At 69.2% G+C, this 14,208-nt stretch overlaps 2 protein-coding genes across 2 annotated transcripts; both read right to left on the reverse strand.

Annotated features, from left to right (window-relative positions):
• Window positions 1-44: 44 nt before the first annotated feature.
• On the reverse strand, window positions 45-2,906 carry LOC142821056 (ribonuclease-like). Its single transcript, XM_075911839.1, has 2 exons — window positions 2,642-2,906; window positions 45-2,240 (listed from the first exon to the last, which is right to left on the reverse strand). Exon 2 carries the CDS (start codon window positions 2,215-2,217, stop codon window positions 1,777-1,779), a length of 441 nt encoding a protein of 146 aa, XP_075767954.1. The 5' UTR covers window positions 2,218-2,240; window positions 2,642-2,906; the 3' UTR covers window positions 45-1,776.
• Window positions 2,907-12,211: 9,305 nt separating this feature from the next.
• Window positions 12,212-13,571, reverse strand: LOC106732910 (ribonuclease-like). Its single transcript, XM_075912258.1, has one exon. The coding sequence runs from the start codon at window positions 13,277-13,279 to the stop codon at window positions 12,863-12,865; it is 417 nt and encodes a 138-aa protein (XP_075768373.1). The 5' UTR covers window positions 13,280-13,571; the 3' UTR covers window positions 12,212-12,862.
• Between the last annotated feature and the right edge of the window lie 637 nt (window positions 13,572-14,208).

The raw sequence follows: 14,208 nt of genomic DNA on the forward strand, positions 1-14,208 counted from the left end.
GGAATTTGGGGAGGGGCCCAGGGCTCAGATGTTGCCAGAGGAGATTTAGGCTCAGCTTTGCCTAGGGGATTTGGGAACCCAGGTCTCCACTTTCAGGGAGTCAGGGCTCCAAGCCGCTCTGGAAAGAGCCTGACCTGCCAGGCCTCAGTTTCCCCACCAGCCACACACCGGGGCTAGGGAGAGTGAGTGTGAGGGGGGAGGTGCAGGCCTGACTCGCAGCAGGGCGCCCCCTGCTGCTGTGCTGGGCCTTGGGGGTCGGCCCCCCGCCTCGCACCGACCCGGGGCTCCCCGCTCCGGCCCCAGCTGGCCTGGCGTAAGGACCGGCCCGGCCGAGGGGAGGGCCGGGGCCTTCCCCAAGCGCTGGGAACCGTGGGCGGGGAAGGGATGTTTCACCAGGGCCCCTGGCAGGGCAGGCTGGGCCCCCGGCCAAGGGAGGCCCCGCGGGGAAATCGGGGGCCTGAGAACGCGGAGAGAACTCGCTCCGAACTTCCCGGGGCCGGCTCTCGAGAAAGGGGCTTTGCCCGTCCCCGGGGGCCCCGTCTGGCTGCCAGCGCGGCGGGGGCAGGTCCCCGAGGCCCGGCGGACACCCGGCCGGGGGCGGGGGGCACATTGAGTGCAGGCTGCGGCTCTGTCGGCTGGCTTAGAGCAGGGCTCCGGGTCCCCGGCCGGCCGGGCGTGGGGAGGACAGGCTGGTGCCAGAGGAAAGGGGCAGGGTCTGCTGGGGGGCCAAGAGCCAGCTGAGGCGCGAGAGGGATACACTCCTGTTCTGGGGTGTCACCAGCAGGGGGCGCTGTGGGGCAGGGAGCAGGCAGGAAGTCCTGCAGGGGGCGATCTCCCCTGGAAGGCAGGCTTGGCCCTAGAGCAGGAGTAGGGGGCACTGTGGGGCCAGGCTCAGCAGGGAACACACTCCCCTGGCTCTACGGCAGCACTAGGGGGCGCTGTGGGGTAGGGAGCGGGCAGGAGGTCCTGCAGGGGGCGATCTCCCCTGGCTCAGGGGGCGCTAGGGGGCGCTGTGGGGCAGGGAGCAGGCAGGAAGCTCAGCAGGGGACACACTCCCCTGGCTCTAAGGCAGCACTAGGGGGCGCTGTGGGGCAGGGAGCAGCCAAGAGGTCCTGCAGGGGGCGCTCTCCCCTGGCTCAGGGGGCGCTAGGGGGCGCTGTAGGGCAGGGAGCAGGAAGGAGGTCCTGCAGGGGGTGCTCTCCCCTGGCTCAGGGGGCGCTAGAGGGCGCTGTGGGGCAGGGAGCAGGCAGGAGGTCCTGCAGGGGGCACTTTCCCCTGGCTCAGGGGGCGCTAGGGGGCGCTGTAGGGCAGGGAGCAGGAAGGAGGTCCTGCAGGGGGCGCTCTCCCCTGGCTCTACGGCAGCACTAGGGGGCACTGTGGGGCAGGGAGAGGGCAGGAGGCTCAGCAGGGGACACACTCCCCTGGCTCTATGGCAGCACTAGGGGGTGCTGTGGGGCAGGGAGCGGGCAGGAGGCTCAGCAGGGGGCGCTCTCCCCTGGCAGGCCTGGCCCTGGGGCAGCGCTAGGGGGCGCTGTGGGGCAGGGAGCGGCAGGAGGCTCAGCAGGGGGCGCTCTCCCCTGGCAGGCCTGGCCCTGGGGCAGCGCTAGGGGGCAGGAGCGCCATGGTGGTGCTGGGAACCGGGCCCCAGCGTGGGAACCCCCGGCGGCCCAAGCAGCTGGCCTGTGGGGTAAGGAGGAGGGGGATGCTGGGGGGGGGGCAGGAGAGGCCCCAGTGACAGAGGCTGCCCGGGGGGGGAGTGGGGTGCCCCGGCCCTGCTCACTCCAGGCGCGCGCTCTCCAGGTGCACGGGCAGCCCCTGGGCGCAGGCCACGCGGACCCGGCCGCTGCCCACGGCCGCCCGGTATCGGCAGGCGCCGGGGCGGGACCCGGGCAGCGCCCGGCACACGGTGAGGCCGAGGGGCGCGGGGCTGTCGTACAGGTTACGGCCCACGTGGGCCCCCCCGCGGGCGCAGAGGGCCCGGAGCTGCGGGGCGGGCGCGTGCAGGAAGACGTTGCGCTGGCGGCAGAACCGGCGGGTCAGGCCCCGGAGCTCCATCATGCGGGCGCAGTAGAGCCGCTCGCTGGGGGCCTCCGTCTTGGGGAAGTCGACGTGGTGGGTCAGGAACTGCTGGTAGCTGGCGCTGTCGCTGGGCAGGGCCAGGGCGGCCAGCAGGGCCAGGGGCAGCAGGAGCGCGGGGCGGGGTCCCCCCGGGGCCATGGCGGGTCCGGCGCTCGATCCACCTGCCGCGGGGAGGGGAGATGGATGGAGACAGCCGGTGGAGAAAGGGTTTTGTACCCATCTTGAAGATGGGGAAACCGAGGCACGCGGTGGCTATGGCTCAGCTTTCCAGCTGGGCCCCCGGGCGCGACCTCAGGGCCTGTAGGGGTTGCAAGTCCCATGCTAAGTGTGAAACCCCGAACCCCCAAAGCCCGGTGCTGAGAACTGGCCCCCACCCCAGCCCACCCCAACTCTGCTCCGTTGGCTTGTCCACGAGGGGGCCACACGACCCTCTCGCCCCCGTCTGCCCCCCCCGCCCCGCCCCCCTCCCAGGCGGGGGCTGGAACCGGAACCCAGGAGTCCTGGCTCCCCGCCCCTGTTGATCTAACCACTAGCCCCCACTGCCGCGCCCGCCAGATCTCACCTGCTCTGCCTTCCGTCTGGGGTCAGGGCTGGAGTCTGCCCCCAGTCTCCCCCACCCCGGCTGGGTCTGTCCTCACCCCCGCCTGGGCCCCGCAGAGCTCAGTCCCTATGCTTCCTTCCCCGCCGGGGGGGTTATATGGGGCCCACAAGCCAGCTGGGGCGGGGCTGCTCCTCCCCCAACCGCCCCAGTGGTGCGGGGGGAGGAGGAAGGGGGGCAGGGCTCTGAGACCCCCCCAGCCCAGAGTCTGGAGCTGTCTCTGTGACCGTAGCCCTAGGCTGCCCCTGCTCCAACCACTAGACCCCACTCCCCTCCCAGAGCTGGGAGAGACCCCAGGAGTCCCGGCTCCCAGCCCCTGCGCTAACCACTAGTTCCCCCTCCCCTCCCGCAGCCAGGTTCCAACCCGGGCCTCCGGGCCCCCCGCCCGTCCTGGCTTTGCCCCTTATCGGGGGCCCTGGGCACCCCACGACCCCAGCGCCCCGCCCAGCCCTGTTCTCCGTGGGCCCCTGCCAGGTCCCGGGGGGGGGGGGGCAGCCTGGCCAGGGGGAGCCGCGACCTGCCCCACTTGCACCCCCGAACCACTGGGCATGGGGGAAGGGCGGGGACTGGAGAGGGAATGGGGGGGGGAGGGACCAGCTGCCAGCACCAGCCTGGCCTTGGGGCTTGGAGTTGTCTCTCCTGGGGCCAGACCCTGCCCATGGCTGGTGGGGGGCTGGGAGCCAGGACTCCTGGGTTCTGTCCAGTTTGGGAAGGGGAGGGGGGTCTAGTGGTTAGAGCGGGGGGGGGGGCAGGGCTGGGAGCCAGGACTCCTGGGTTCTGTCCAGTTTGGGAAGGGGAGGGGGGGTCTAGTGGTTAGAGCGGGGGGGGGGGGCAGGGCTGGGAGCCAGGACTCCTGGGTTCTGTCCAGTTTGGGAAGGGGAGGGGGGTCTAGTGGTTAGAGCGGGGGGGGGGGGGCAGGGCTGGGAGCCAGGACTCCTGGGTTCTGTCCAGTTTGGGAAGGGGAGGGGGGTCTAGTGGTTAGAGCGGGGGGGGGGGGGCAGGGCTGGGAGCCAGGACTCCTGGGTTCTGTCCAGTTTGGGAAGGGGAGGGGGGTCTAGTGGTTAGAGCGGGGGGGGGGGGCAGGGCTGGGAGCCAGGACTCCTGGGTTCTCTCCCCAGCTCTGGGAGGGGAGTGGGGTCTAGTGGGTAGAGGGGGGTGTTGGGAGCCAGGACTCCTGGGTTCTCTCCCCAGCTCTGGGAGGGGAGTGGGGTCTAGTGGGTAGAGGGGGGTGTTGGGAGCCAGGGACTCCCTGCTCCCAGCCCCCCGGCTCCGGTTGGCGGTTGGGCCGTTGCAGGGGAAGTGTCGCAAGCCGGGCAGGGCCAGGCCGGGCGGTTGGTGACTCCGCAGGCCGGCGATGGGCCAACGGCTGCTCCCTCCCCACAGAGCCCAGGGCGACGTTCAGCGGCTCCGAGAGCCGGTCCCTGCTCCCGGAGCCCCCGCCGGCCCGGCCTCCAGCTGGGGTCCCCGCGTCTCCCCACCTACGCCTGGCTCGGGACCCCCGATTCCAGTCCCCAAGCCCCGGAGCCGGCCTGGGGAGCAATCAGTTCACAGCAAGGGGCCCCTCAGTCATGCCCCCCATAGCCAGAGGGTCCGAGAGGCTCGGCTACGGCGCGACCCGCCCCGGCCCCCCAACACACGGACACGGCAGGTGCCGGGAAAGGGTTTTATTGCAGGAAGCGGTGCGGGAACCAAACTCCCGGACAGCTGGCCAGGCCCTGTCTGGGACCATCGCCCCCCCCGTCCCCCAGGCCGAGTGTGGGCAGGGTGGGAGGAGGCAGCTGGACTGGGACAGGGGAGGTCACGCGGAAGGTCTCGGTGCCAGCCGGAGGGTGGGCACCTGGAGCGTCGCTGGCGGGGCTGGAACCGGGTCCCGGCGTGGGAACCCCCGAGCTGCTGGGCTCACACACGGGGCAAGGGGGGCACAGGATGTCCCGGGGGCAGGGCCGGGGCAGAGAGGCTGCTCAGGTGCGAAGCGGGGCACGGGGACCCCTCTCCCCGCCCAGGGCCGCCGGGGGCTAGCTGCAGGTGACGCGGATGCGGCTCTGGAGGACGGAGGTGCGGTAGGCGCAGCGCCCAGGGATGCCGGAGGTCAGCTGGCACTTGGTGAGCTGGAAGCTGGCCAGGCTGGCGTAGACCTTGCCGAAGAGGCGTTTCCCCGCGCCCCGGCAGACGGCGTGGACGCGGGCAGCCGGCGCGTGGATGAAGACGTTGCTGGGCAGGCAGGTGGGACGGGTCAGGCCCCGGCGCAGCATCAGACGGTTGCAGTAGCCCTGGTCCGCGGGGGGGCCGGAGCGGGGGAAGTCGATGTGCCGGTTCGAGAACTGCCGGGGGCTCTCGCCGGCGCTGGGCTGGGCCAGGCTGGCCACCAGCAGGACCAGGGGCAGGAGGAGCCAGGGGCGGGGTCCCCTCGCGGCCATGGTGGGTCTGGTGCGGTGACGAGCTGCAGGGGGGCAGGGGGAAATGGATGGAGACAGGGTCTGCCTGCCCCCTCCCCCTTCAGCCCCCCCAGATCTGTTCCCACCCTGGGCAGAGAGATGGGGCTGAGCTCTCTGGGCCCACAAGGGGGCAGCAGAGACACGCGGCCAACACTCCGCCAGGTTCCCCCAAACCGTGGGGGTGCTGGGTCCCCCCGTCAAATCCCCATTGCCCCAGGGCCGCCTCCCCCCCAATTCACCACCCCACAGCTGGGAGAGAAGCAGCCCCCCCAGCTCCAACCACTAGCCCCGCCCCCACTTTTCCCCCAGGGCATCCTGGCCCGCCCCTGCCCCGGCCCCAGGGTCGCCCAAAATCAGCATCCGGGAGCGGAGCCGGCTGGATAACGGAGTTCTGGTTCCGGGCGAGGGATGTGAATGGTTCACCGCTTAGCCTGTACGCCCAGGTAAGGTTAATCCATGGGGACTTGGAGCAGCTCTAACCACTAGCCCCTACAGCCCGTGCACAGCGAGAGCCCCCGTGCCGGTCCCGGCCGTGCCCTGCTGTAACCACTAGCCCCTACTGCCCGTGCATGGCCAGAGCCCCCAAGCTGGTTCCGGCCATGCCCTGTGCTCTAACCACTAGCCCCTAGTGCCCGTGCACGGCGAGAGCCCCCGAGCTGGTCCCGGCTGTGCCCTGCTGTAACCACTAGCCCCTACAGCCTGTGCATCGCCAGAGCCCCATGCGGATTCCTCCAATGCCCTGCCCTAACCACTTGCCCCTACAGCCCATGCACAGCGAGAGCCCCTGTGCTGGTTCCGGCTGTGCCCTGCTGTAACCACTAGCCCCTACAGCCCATGCACAGCGAGAGCCCCCGTGCTGGTCCCGGCTGTGCCCTGCTGTAACCACTAGCCCCTACAGCCCATGCACGGCGAGAGCCCCCGTGCTGGTCCCGGCTGTGCCCTGCTGTAACCACTAGCCCCTACAGCCCATGCACAGCGAGAGCCCCCATGCTGGTTCCGGCTGTGCCCTGCTCTAACCACTAGCCCCTACAGCCCATGCACAGCGAGAGCCCCTGTGCTGGTTCCGGCTGTTCCCTGCGCTAACCACTAGCCCCTACAGCCCGTGCAAGGCTGGAGCCAGGGTTCCCGGCTCCTTTAACTGCCCCCATCTGATTTCCCAGCCGACTCTGCCAGGCGCCCTCCTGCCGGATCCCGCAGCCCCTCGGCACCCGACGCCAGCGGGCTCCTACCTGCCCTGGGCTGGGCTGCGGTGCTGTTGGCGAGTTGGCTCCGGGTCCCGGCTGAGATGGAGTCACTGAGCCCTCTGGCTCCGGGGCCCCTTATATGGAGCCGTGGGCACAGCTGGGGAGCAGGGGCGCTGATCTGTGGCCATAAAGAGCTGGCACCGGCTCGGTCAATATTTGCTGGGAGATACCTGATATGGGTCCTTGATCTGCCGGTGCCCCTCGCCCCCCCACCTCTGCCACTGCCCCTCACCCCACCCCACAGCCCTGCCCCCAACAGAGCGTCACCCCGGCCTCTGTCCTGACCCACATCCCCTTATTCTTCCATGTCCTCTCTCCATCCCCCATTCAACCCATCAGCTAGAACCCACGACTCTGACACTCGGGTGACGCCCATCCCCCTGGCCTCTGGCCTCCATGCTCGGTCCCTGGGCCTCGGTCTCTTTCTCCGCTGGGCGCTGTCGGGGGGTGTCTCTGCTGCCGGGAGCGTGTGTGTGATGCTGCAGCCCCCCATCTCTCCTGGGATTGTGCTCCTGAGTCTTGTTGCAGCTGGTCCCGCCGGGCCCCCGGGGGCTGGAACCCCGTTTGGACGTGGGACTTTTCCGTGGCGGGCGGAGGGTTGAAGCTGAGCTGATTCCCGCCGTGGGCACAATCTAGCCACAGGCAGGGATCCACCCGGGGGGAGCTGGTGGTCGGACACGACCCCCGCTCTGGCCGGCCCCCCAGAGGCCTGCTGGGAACATCTGAGCCTGAGGAGGGGGCAGGACCCGGCCCCACGGAGGAGGCTGCCCAGCGGTGAGAAGGGACGACGGGAAGGACGGTGCGGGCAGGAAACGGCCCGGAGCCGATTGGCAGAGCCTGGCGCTGGGCGGGTGGGTTGTTTGATTTGACTTAGTAACTTCCTTTGATCTGTCTGTTTGCACCCACAGCCCTTGGCCAGACTGCGCCCTCGAGAGCGTGACGCGGGTGGGTCCAGAAAGCAGGGCAAACAGCTGGTACCGGGACGGGAGCCCGGCTGGGGACGTCACTCCTGCAAACGCTAGCAGGCTGCTCTGGGTACCACTCGGATACGGCGCGAGGCGGGTGATGGGGGTTCGAGATCGGGGCCCGTGGGGCCGGGTGAGCCCAGACCCCGGCTGAGATCGGGGCCCGTGGCGCCAGGGGAGCCCAGACCCGGCTGAGATCGGGGCCCGTGGGGCCGGGGGAGCCCAGACCCGGCTGAGATCGGGGCCCGTGGGGCCGGGTGGGCCCAGACCCTGGCTGAGATCAGGGCCCGTGGGGCCGGGGGAGCCCAGACCCGGCTGAGATCGGGGCCTGTGGGGCTGGGTGAGCCCAGACCCGGCTGAGATCAGGGCCCGTGGGGCCGGGTGGGCCCAGACCCTGGCTGAGATCAGGGCCCGTGGGGCCGGGTGAGCCCAGACCCTGGCTGAGATCGGGGCCCGTGGGGCCGGGGGAGCCCAGACCCGGCTGAGATCAGGGCCCGTGGGGCCGGGTGAGCCCAGACCCGGCCGAGATCGGGGCCCGTGGGGCCGGGTGAGCCCAGACCCGGATGAGATCGGGGCCCGTGGGGCCGGGGGAGCCCAGACCCCGGCTGAGATCGGGGCCCGTGGGGTCGGGTGAGCCCAGACCCGGCTGAGATCGGGGCCCGTGGGGTCGGGGGAGCCCAGACCCGGCTGAGATCGGGGCCCGTGGGGCCGGGGGAGCCCAGACCCGGCCGAGATCGGGGCCTGTGGAGCCGGGGGAGCCCAGACCTGGCTGAGATCGGGGCCCGTGGAGCCGGGGGAGCCCAGACCCCAACGGAAGGAGAGACTCTCCCAGTTCTTTGTACCCGGGGTGTTTGGGGAGCGTGTCGCTGGGCATGCTGGGTAATTGCTCAGCTGAATGGGGGAAATTCATGGCGGATTCTGCTCTGTCCTGCTCCCTCCCCCCCGCCCCCCCCGCCCAAGTTCTTACGGGAACGTCGCCGCTTCCTCGTCCAGCATCCCCCGCCCCGTGCCCTGAGCCCGCACGCCAGGGAGAACAGCGGCTGCTCCTGCCCCACCTGGCTGCAGGGTCCCCGGGAGTGACTGGTGAGGCCCCCGCGGACTCAGGGCACCGGGGTGCGGGAGCGAGGGCTTGGCGCCTCCGCCGGGAGAGCGGCTTATCGCTGGCCGGAAAGCCGCCTTTATCCGCCCAAGTGGGTTGTAAACTGAGTTAGGCACCAGCCGCCTCTTCCCTTATCTGCTCGGGCTGGGCGGGGGCGGGACCGGCCTCCCTCGCGGCCGGCAGGTGCACAGCACGGCCCGGGGCAGGCGGCCGGCGGCGGGAGGGGACGGCCCCGAGATCAAAGCCGGGGCGCGGGGCTCAAAGGGGGACCCGCCGGCTCTCGCCAGCCTCAGAAGAGCCCTTATCAGACGCCGTAAAGCCCTGAGAGCGGGCACTGCGGCACCTTCGCCGCTTCCGGCCATCGCCCTCCCATGCACCCCGGCACCGCCGGCCCGCGGACGGGACGCCCCGCCCAGCGCCCCCGCGCCCCCGTTCCGGCCCGGGGACCAGCCCCGCTGCTTGTCACACGCCGGCCATCGCCCTCCCATGTACCCCGGCACCGCCGGCCCGCGGACGGGACGCCCCGCCCAGCGCCCCAGCGGCTCCGTTCCGGCCCGGGGACCAGCCCCGCTGCTTGTCACACGCCGGCCATCGCCCTCCCATGTACCCCGGCACCGCCGGCTCGCGGACGGGACGCCCCGCCCAGCGCCCCAGCGCCTCCGTTCCGGCCCGGGGACCAGCCCCGCTGCTTGTCACACGCCGGCCATCGCCCTCCCATGTACCCCGGCACCGCCGGCTCGCAGACGGGACGCCCCGCCCAGCGCCCCCGCGGCTCCGTTCCGGCCCAGGGACCAGCCCCGCTGCTTGTCACACGCCGGCCATCGCCCTCCCATGTACCCCGGCACCGCCGGCTCGCAGACGGGACGCCCCGCCCAGCGCCCCCGCGGCTCCGTTCCGGCCCAGGGACCAGCCCCGCTGCTTGTCACACACCGGCCATCGCCCTCCCATGTACCCCGGCACCGCCGGCCCGCGGACGGGACGCCCCGCCCAGCGCCCCCGCGGCTCCGTTCCGGCCCAGGGACCAGCCCCGCTGCTTGTCACACGCCGGCCAGGGTGTGTGTGTGGGGGGGCTCTCTTGCACCTCTTTTCTCGCAGCAGGGCCGGCTCCTTGGAGGCATGGCGGGGGCTCCGGCAGCTTTGGGGATGTTTGCAACCCGCCCCCTGCGTGCCAGCCCCTGCCACCGCGGCCGGAGCCGAGGCGCGACCCTCAACGTGCCGGGACACCCAGGGACCTCCCCGGCCTGCTGTCTGCTCAGGAACCATGGGGGGGGGTATTCATGGTCTGTGGGGGACCTGCATTCTCCGAAGCCGAGAGCCTCCTCTCCAGAAACCAGGATGCAGCCTTTATTCTACTGTACATCTTAGAGTGACTGCCGGCCTGCCGGGCTGTCTGTCTGTCTGCCTGTCTGCCTGCCGGGCTGTCTGCCTGTCTGTCTGCCTGCCGGACTGTCTGCCTGCCTGCCGGGCTGTCTGCCTGTCTGCCTGTCTGTCTGCCTGTCTGCCTGCCGGGCTGTCTGCCTGTCTGTCTGCCTGCCGGACTGTCTGCCTGTCTGTCTGCCTGCCGGGCTGTCTGCCTGTCTGCCTGTCTGTCTGCCTGCCGGCCTGCCGGGCTGTCTGCCTGTCTGTCTGCCTGCCGGCCTGCCGGGCTGTCTGTCTGTCTGTCTGCCAGGCTGTCTGCCTGTCTGTCTGCCGGGCTGTCTGTCTGTCTGTCTGCCTGCCTGCCGGCCTGCCAGGCTGTCTGCCTGTCTGTCTGCCTGCCGGGCTGTCTGTCTGTCTGTCTGTCTGTCTGCCTGCCGGCCTGCCGGGCTGTCTGCCTGCCGGGCTGTCTGCCTGTCTGTCTGCCTGCCGGCCTGCCGGGCTGTCTGTCTGTCAGGCTGTCTGCCTGTCTGTCTGCCGGGCTGTCTGTCTGTCTGTCTGCCTGCCGGCCTGCCGGGCTGTCTGTCTGTCTGTCTGCCTGCCGGGCTGTCTGCCTGCCGGGCTGTCTGTCTGTCTGCCTGCCGGGCTGTCTGCCTGTCTGTCTGCCTGCCGGGCTGTCTGTCTGTCTGCCTGCCGGGCTGCCGGGCTGTCTGCCTGCCGGGCTGTCTGCCTGTCTGCCTGCTGGGCTGTCTGCCTGTCTGTCTGCCTACTGGCCTGCCGGGCTGGCTGTCTGTCTGCCTGCCGGGCTGTCTGCCTGTCTGTCTGCCTACTGGCCTGCCGGGCTGTCTGTCTGTCTGTCTGTCTGCCTACTGGCCTGCCGGGCTGTCTGTCTGCCTGCTGGCCTGCCGGGCTGTCTGCCTGTCTGTCTGCCTACCGGCCTACTGGTCTGCCTGCTGGTCTGCCTGTCTGCCGGCCTGGGCCATCCCCTACGTGCTTCCCCTCAGGGACCCCGTCCCCTGCTGGGCACCGTGTGTGCATACAAACAGCACACATACACACACAGAGCAGACACAGAAACACACACACAGCAGACAGAGAAACACACAGACAGCAGACACACACACACACACATAGCAGACACAGAAACACACACAGAGCAGACACACACACACAGCAGACACAGAAACACACACAGAGCAGACACACACACACACACAGCAGACACACACACACACAGACAGCAGACACAGAAACACACACAGACAGCAGACACAGAAACACACACACACAGCAGACACACACACACACAGCAGACACACACACAGCAGACACACACACACACACACAGTCACTGTGGAGCAGCACAGGACGGCGGGAATCGCACACAGCACGACAGCCAACGGTGCCCACCCTCCCCGCTCCGTCACACCCGGTCTGTGCACCCCTCTCTGTGCAGGGGGCTGATGAACCAGGACCCCCTCCCCGGCTGTGGCCGCCGGCGCTGCAGTGCCCACGGAGAGGCGCTTCTCACCTGGCCCCAAGCAGCTGCAGTGACGGGGCTGGGCTGCTCCCCTCTCCCGGGGCAGCCTGCACCTTGAACCCCCCCAGCCCCACCCCGGGGCCACGATTCAAGTGCAGCCGGGACATCAGCGTTTCATTTTCCGCACTCCAGCCGTGAGCGAAGGAGCGAGCCGGGCGGGCGGCTCTACTGGTGATTCCACCCTGTTCGGGAAGCGCGCTGGGGAGGCGGGGGCCTGCACCCCGGGGTGGTCTGCTGCAGGCCTGTTCCTCCCATGGCGGCCACGGCGGGTTTGGTGTAGACGTGCACAAGCCAGGCGAGGGCTGTGTGGTGCTACTGGGTTGTGAGACGAGCCTCCAAATCTCCACAACCACGGGTGTGTGCGCACGGGTGTGTGCGCACGGGTGTGTGTGCATGCACAGTGGGCCAGGCGAGGGCTGTGTGATGCTGCTGCATTGTGAGATGAGCCTACGAATCACCACAACCACTGGTGTGTGCACACTGGTGAGTGCGCACGGGTGTGTGTGTATGACCCCTAGTGCGCAGTGGGCCAGGCGAGGCGTCTATGGAAAGCTGGCGATTGGCTGCCTCTGTTTGTGCTGCTCCAACACAAGTGTCACTTGTGCGTCTGTAGTGACGAGGGCTGGTGCTGGACTTACACGTGTAACCCTTCTGCCAGGGAGCGCCGGCAGCAGCTGAGGCCGGGTTCAATATCTAGGGGTCCCTTTTCCTCCATCTCATGCAGAACCGGCTCGAGCCCCCACCCTGTAGCCTGGGAAATTCTCCCCCCGGGCGCCTCCGAGAGGCCATGCTTCCCCCCTCGCAAGCACAGAGAAACTTTTAACGGGAGAGGGCGAGATTCCGCCCTGCGTAGGTCGCAGGGACCAGCCCTGACGACGTGGTGCAGGAAGGGGACACGACGGGCCCGAGGTCCCAGAGCAGAACCGGGATTGGACCCAAGGAGGGGAAATTCCTGGTGCCCGGTACACGCGCCCTCCCCCCGGCCTGGCTGGGATGTGACATGCGGCTTTGCAGGAGACCGGTTTCCCTTTCCGGTCGCATAAAACAACCCAGTGGGCGACAACAGCGTCTGTGAGGTCAGAGTCACCCGCACCCGACCCAGGAAAGGGACCGGGGGGAGGGACCCTTGAAAAGCCCCACCCAACTCCCAGTGAAAACCGGGCTCAGCTCCTGGCTTACGACAGCCAGGCTCTGCGTGATGGATCCCAAAGGGGACAGCGCTCACCCTGCAAGTATTCTCAGCTGCACTGCGTACTGGGCGCTAGGGCGTTTGCAACGCTTCTCAAGCGCTCACGGAGAGGACGTCCTTCACTAAGGGCTTGCAAAGGTTTTATTTCATCAAGGCAGGGACAGGCTCGGCCGCTTGAGCCATGCAGAGGAAATGCTCTGGCAGAAGATGGGGGTGACATACTGAACACCGGGCATTGGTGTCAGCGGTGGGATGGGACGGGGCAGGTGGAGCGCACAGCCGGCAGCGGCATTAGAAACACCCCAGCAGTGTTGTTCCTGGGCCGAGTGGCCACCCTTTCTCCCGGGCAGGGCTGCGCTAGAGGCGCCGCAGGTACTGGACGGGCGACCCGTCGCGGCAGGCCAGGCGGATGCGGGCCGTGGTGGAGCTGCCCTGGTAGAGGCAGGGGCCCTTGGGCCGGCGGGTGCAGACGGTGAGCCGGAAGGTGCCCTGGCTGTCGCGGACGTCTGGCCCCTGGCTGGCCCCTGAGCGGCACACAGCTCTGAGCTGGGCCTCGCTGGCGTGGAGGAAGGTGTTCCTGGGCTGGCAGCGGATGCTGCGCCTCCCCATCATGGTGGTGCAGTAGCGCTGCTCGTTCTCCGCCCACGACTTGGGGAAGTCCACGTGCTGCTTGAGGAATTTGTCATACGGGGTGTTCGCCGTGGAGCGGGGGAGGCAGGCTGCCGCCAGGCAGAGCAGGGACAGGAGAGCCAGGCGGGATCCCTGTGGGGCCATGGTGGGGCCAGCGGCAGGTCCGTCTGCAGTGGGGAGAACGGTGAGCAATGGGGGGTGGCACTCGCACGCAGCTCAGCGCGGATGGTTGGTTCAGGGCAGCCAGAGATCACAATATTTTGCAACAGAAGAACTAGGGGCCACCAATGGAAATGAATGGGAATACAACACACAAAGGGACTTTTCTTCACTCCGCGCACAGTCAGCCTGTGGAACTCCTCGCCGGAGGATGTGGTGAAGACCAGGACTTCCACAGGGTTCAGAAAGGGACTAGATAAGTTCCTGGAGGACAGGTCCGACAGTGGCTGTTAGCCAGGATGGGCAGGGCTGGTGTCCCTGGCCTTTCTTAGGGGCTGGGAATGAGCGACCGGGGAGGGGTCGCTGGATGGGTCCCGGCTCTGTTCCCTCCCTCTGGGGCACCTGGCGCTGGCCGCGGCCGGCAGACAGGACACTGGGCCGGACGGACCTTCGGGGGGCCAAGTCTCTGGTTCCTGTCCCTGGTGGCCACTAAAAGTCCGGATGGTGGGGCTGGAGCCCGCCCTACCCAGCCCCTCGCGGCTCCCAGGAAGCAGCCACGTGTCCCTCCGGCTTCTAGGAGGCAGCATGACCCCACGGGCAGCCCCCGCTCCCGACAGCGCCAACGGCCGCTGAGGGGGCTGGTTCCCAGGACCCCCCGCCCCCGTGACTCACTGCCGAGTCCAAGCAGAACAGCTGCAAGAGGAGAACCCACGTTCCAGCCCTTCCTGTCGGGGGCTAAGGGGCTGGTGTTTCCCCCTGGACCGTCCTGGGCCTGACTCCTTGGGGCTCTCGGGTTCCGCCCACGCACGGATTCACGGCTCGTGCCAGGGGCCAGGGCCATTGGCTGATGGGTTCTCAGCCGGCCCCGCCCAGCAGTCCTGGCTCCCGACCCCCGCCTGCTCTGACCCACCTGG

The sequence above is a fragment of the Pelodiscus sinensis genome, chromosome 30 (genome assembly GCF_049634645.1).
Source record: "Pelodiscus sinensis isolate JC-2024 chromosome 30, ASM4963464v1, whole genome shotgun sequence".
Lineage (NCBI taxonomy): Eukaryota > Metazoa > Chordata > Testudines > Trionychidae > Pelodiscus > Pelodiscus sinensis.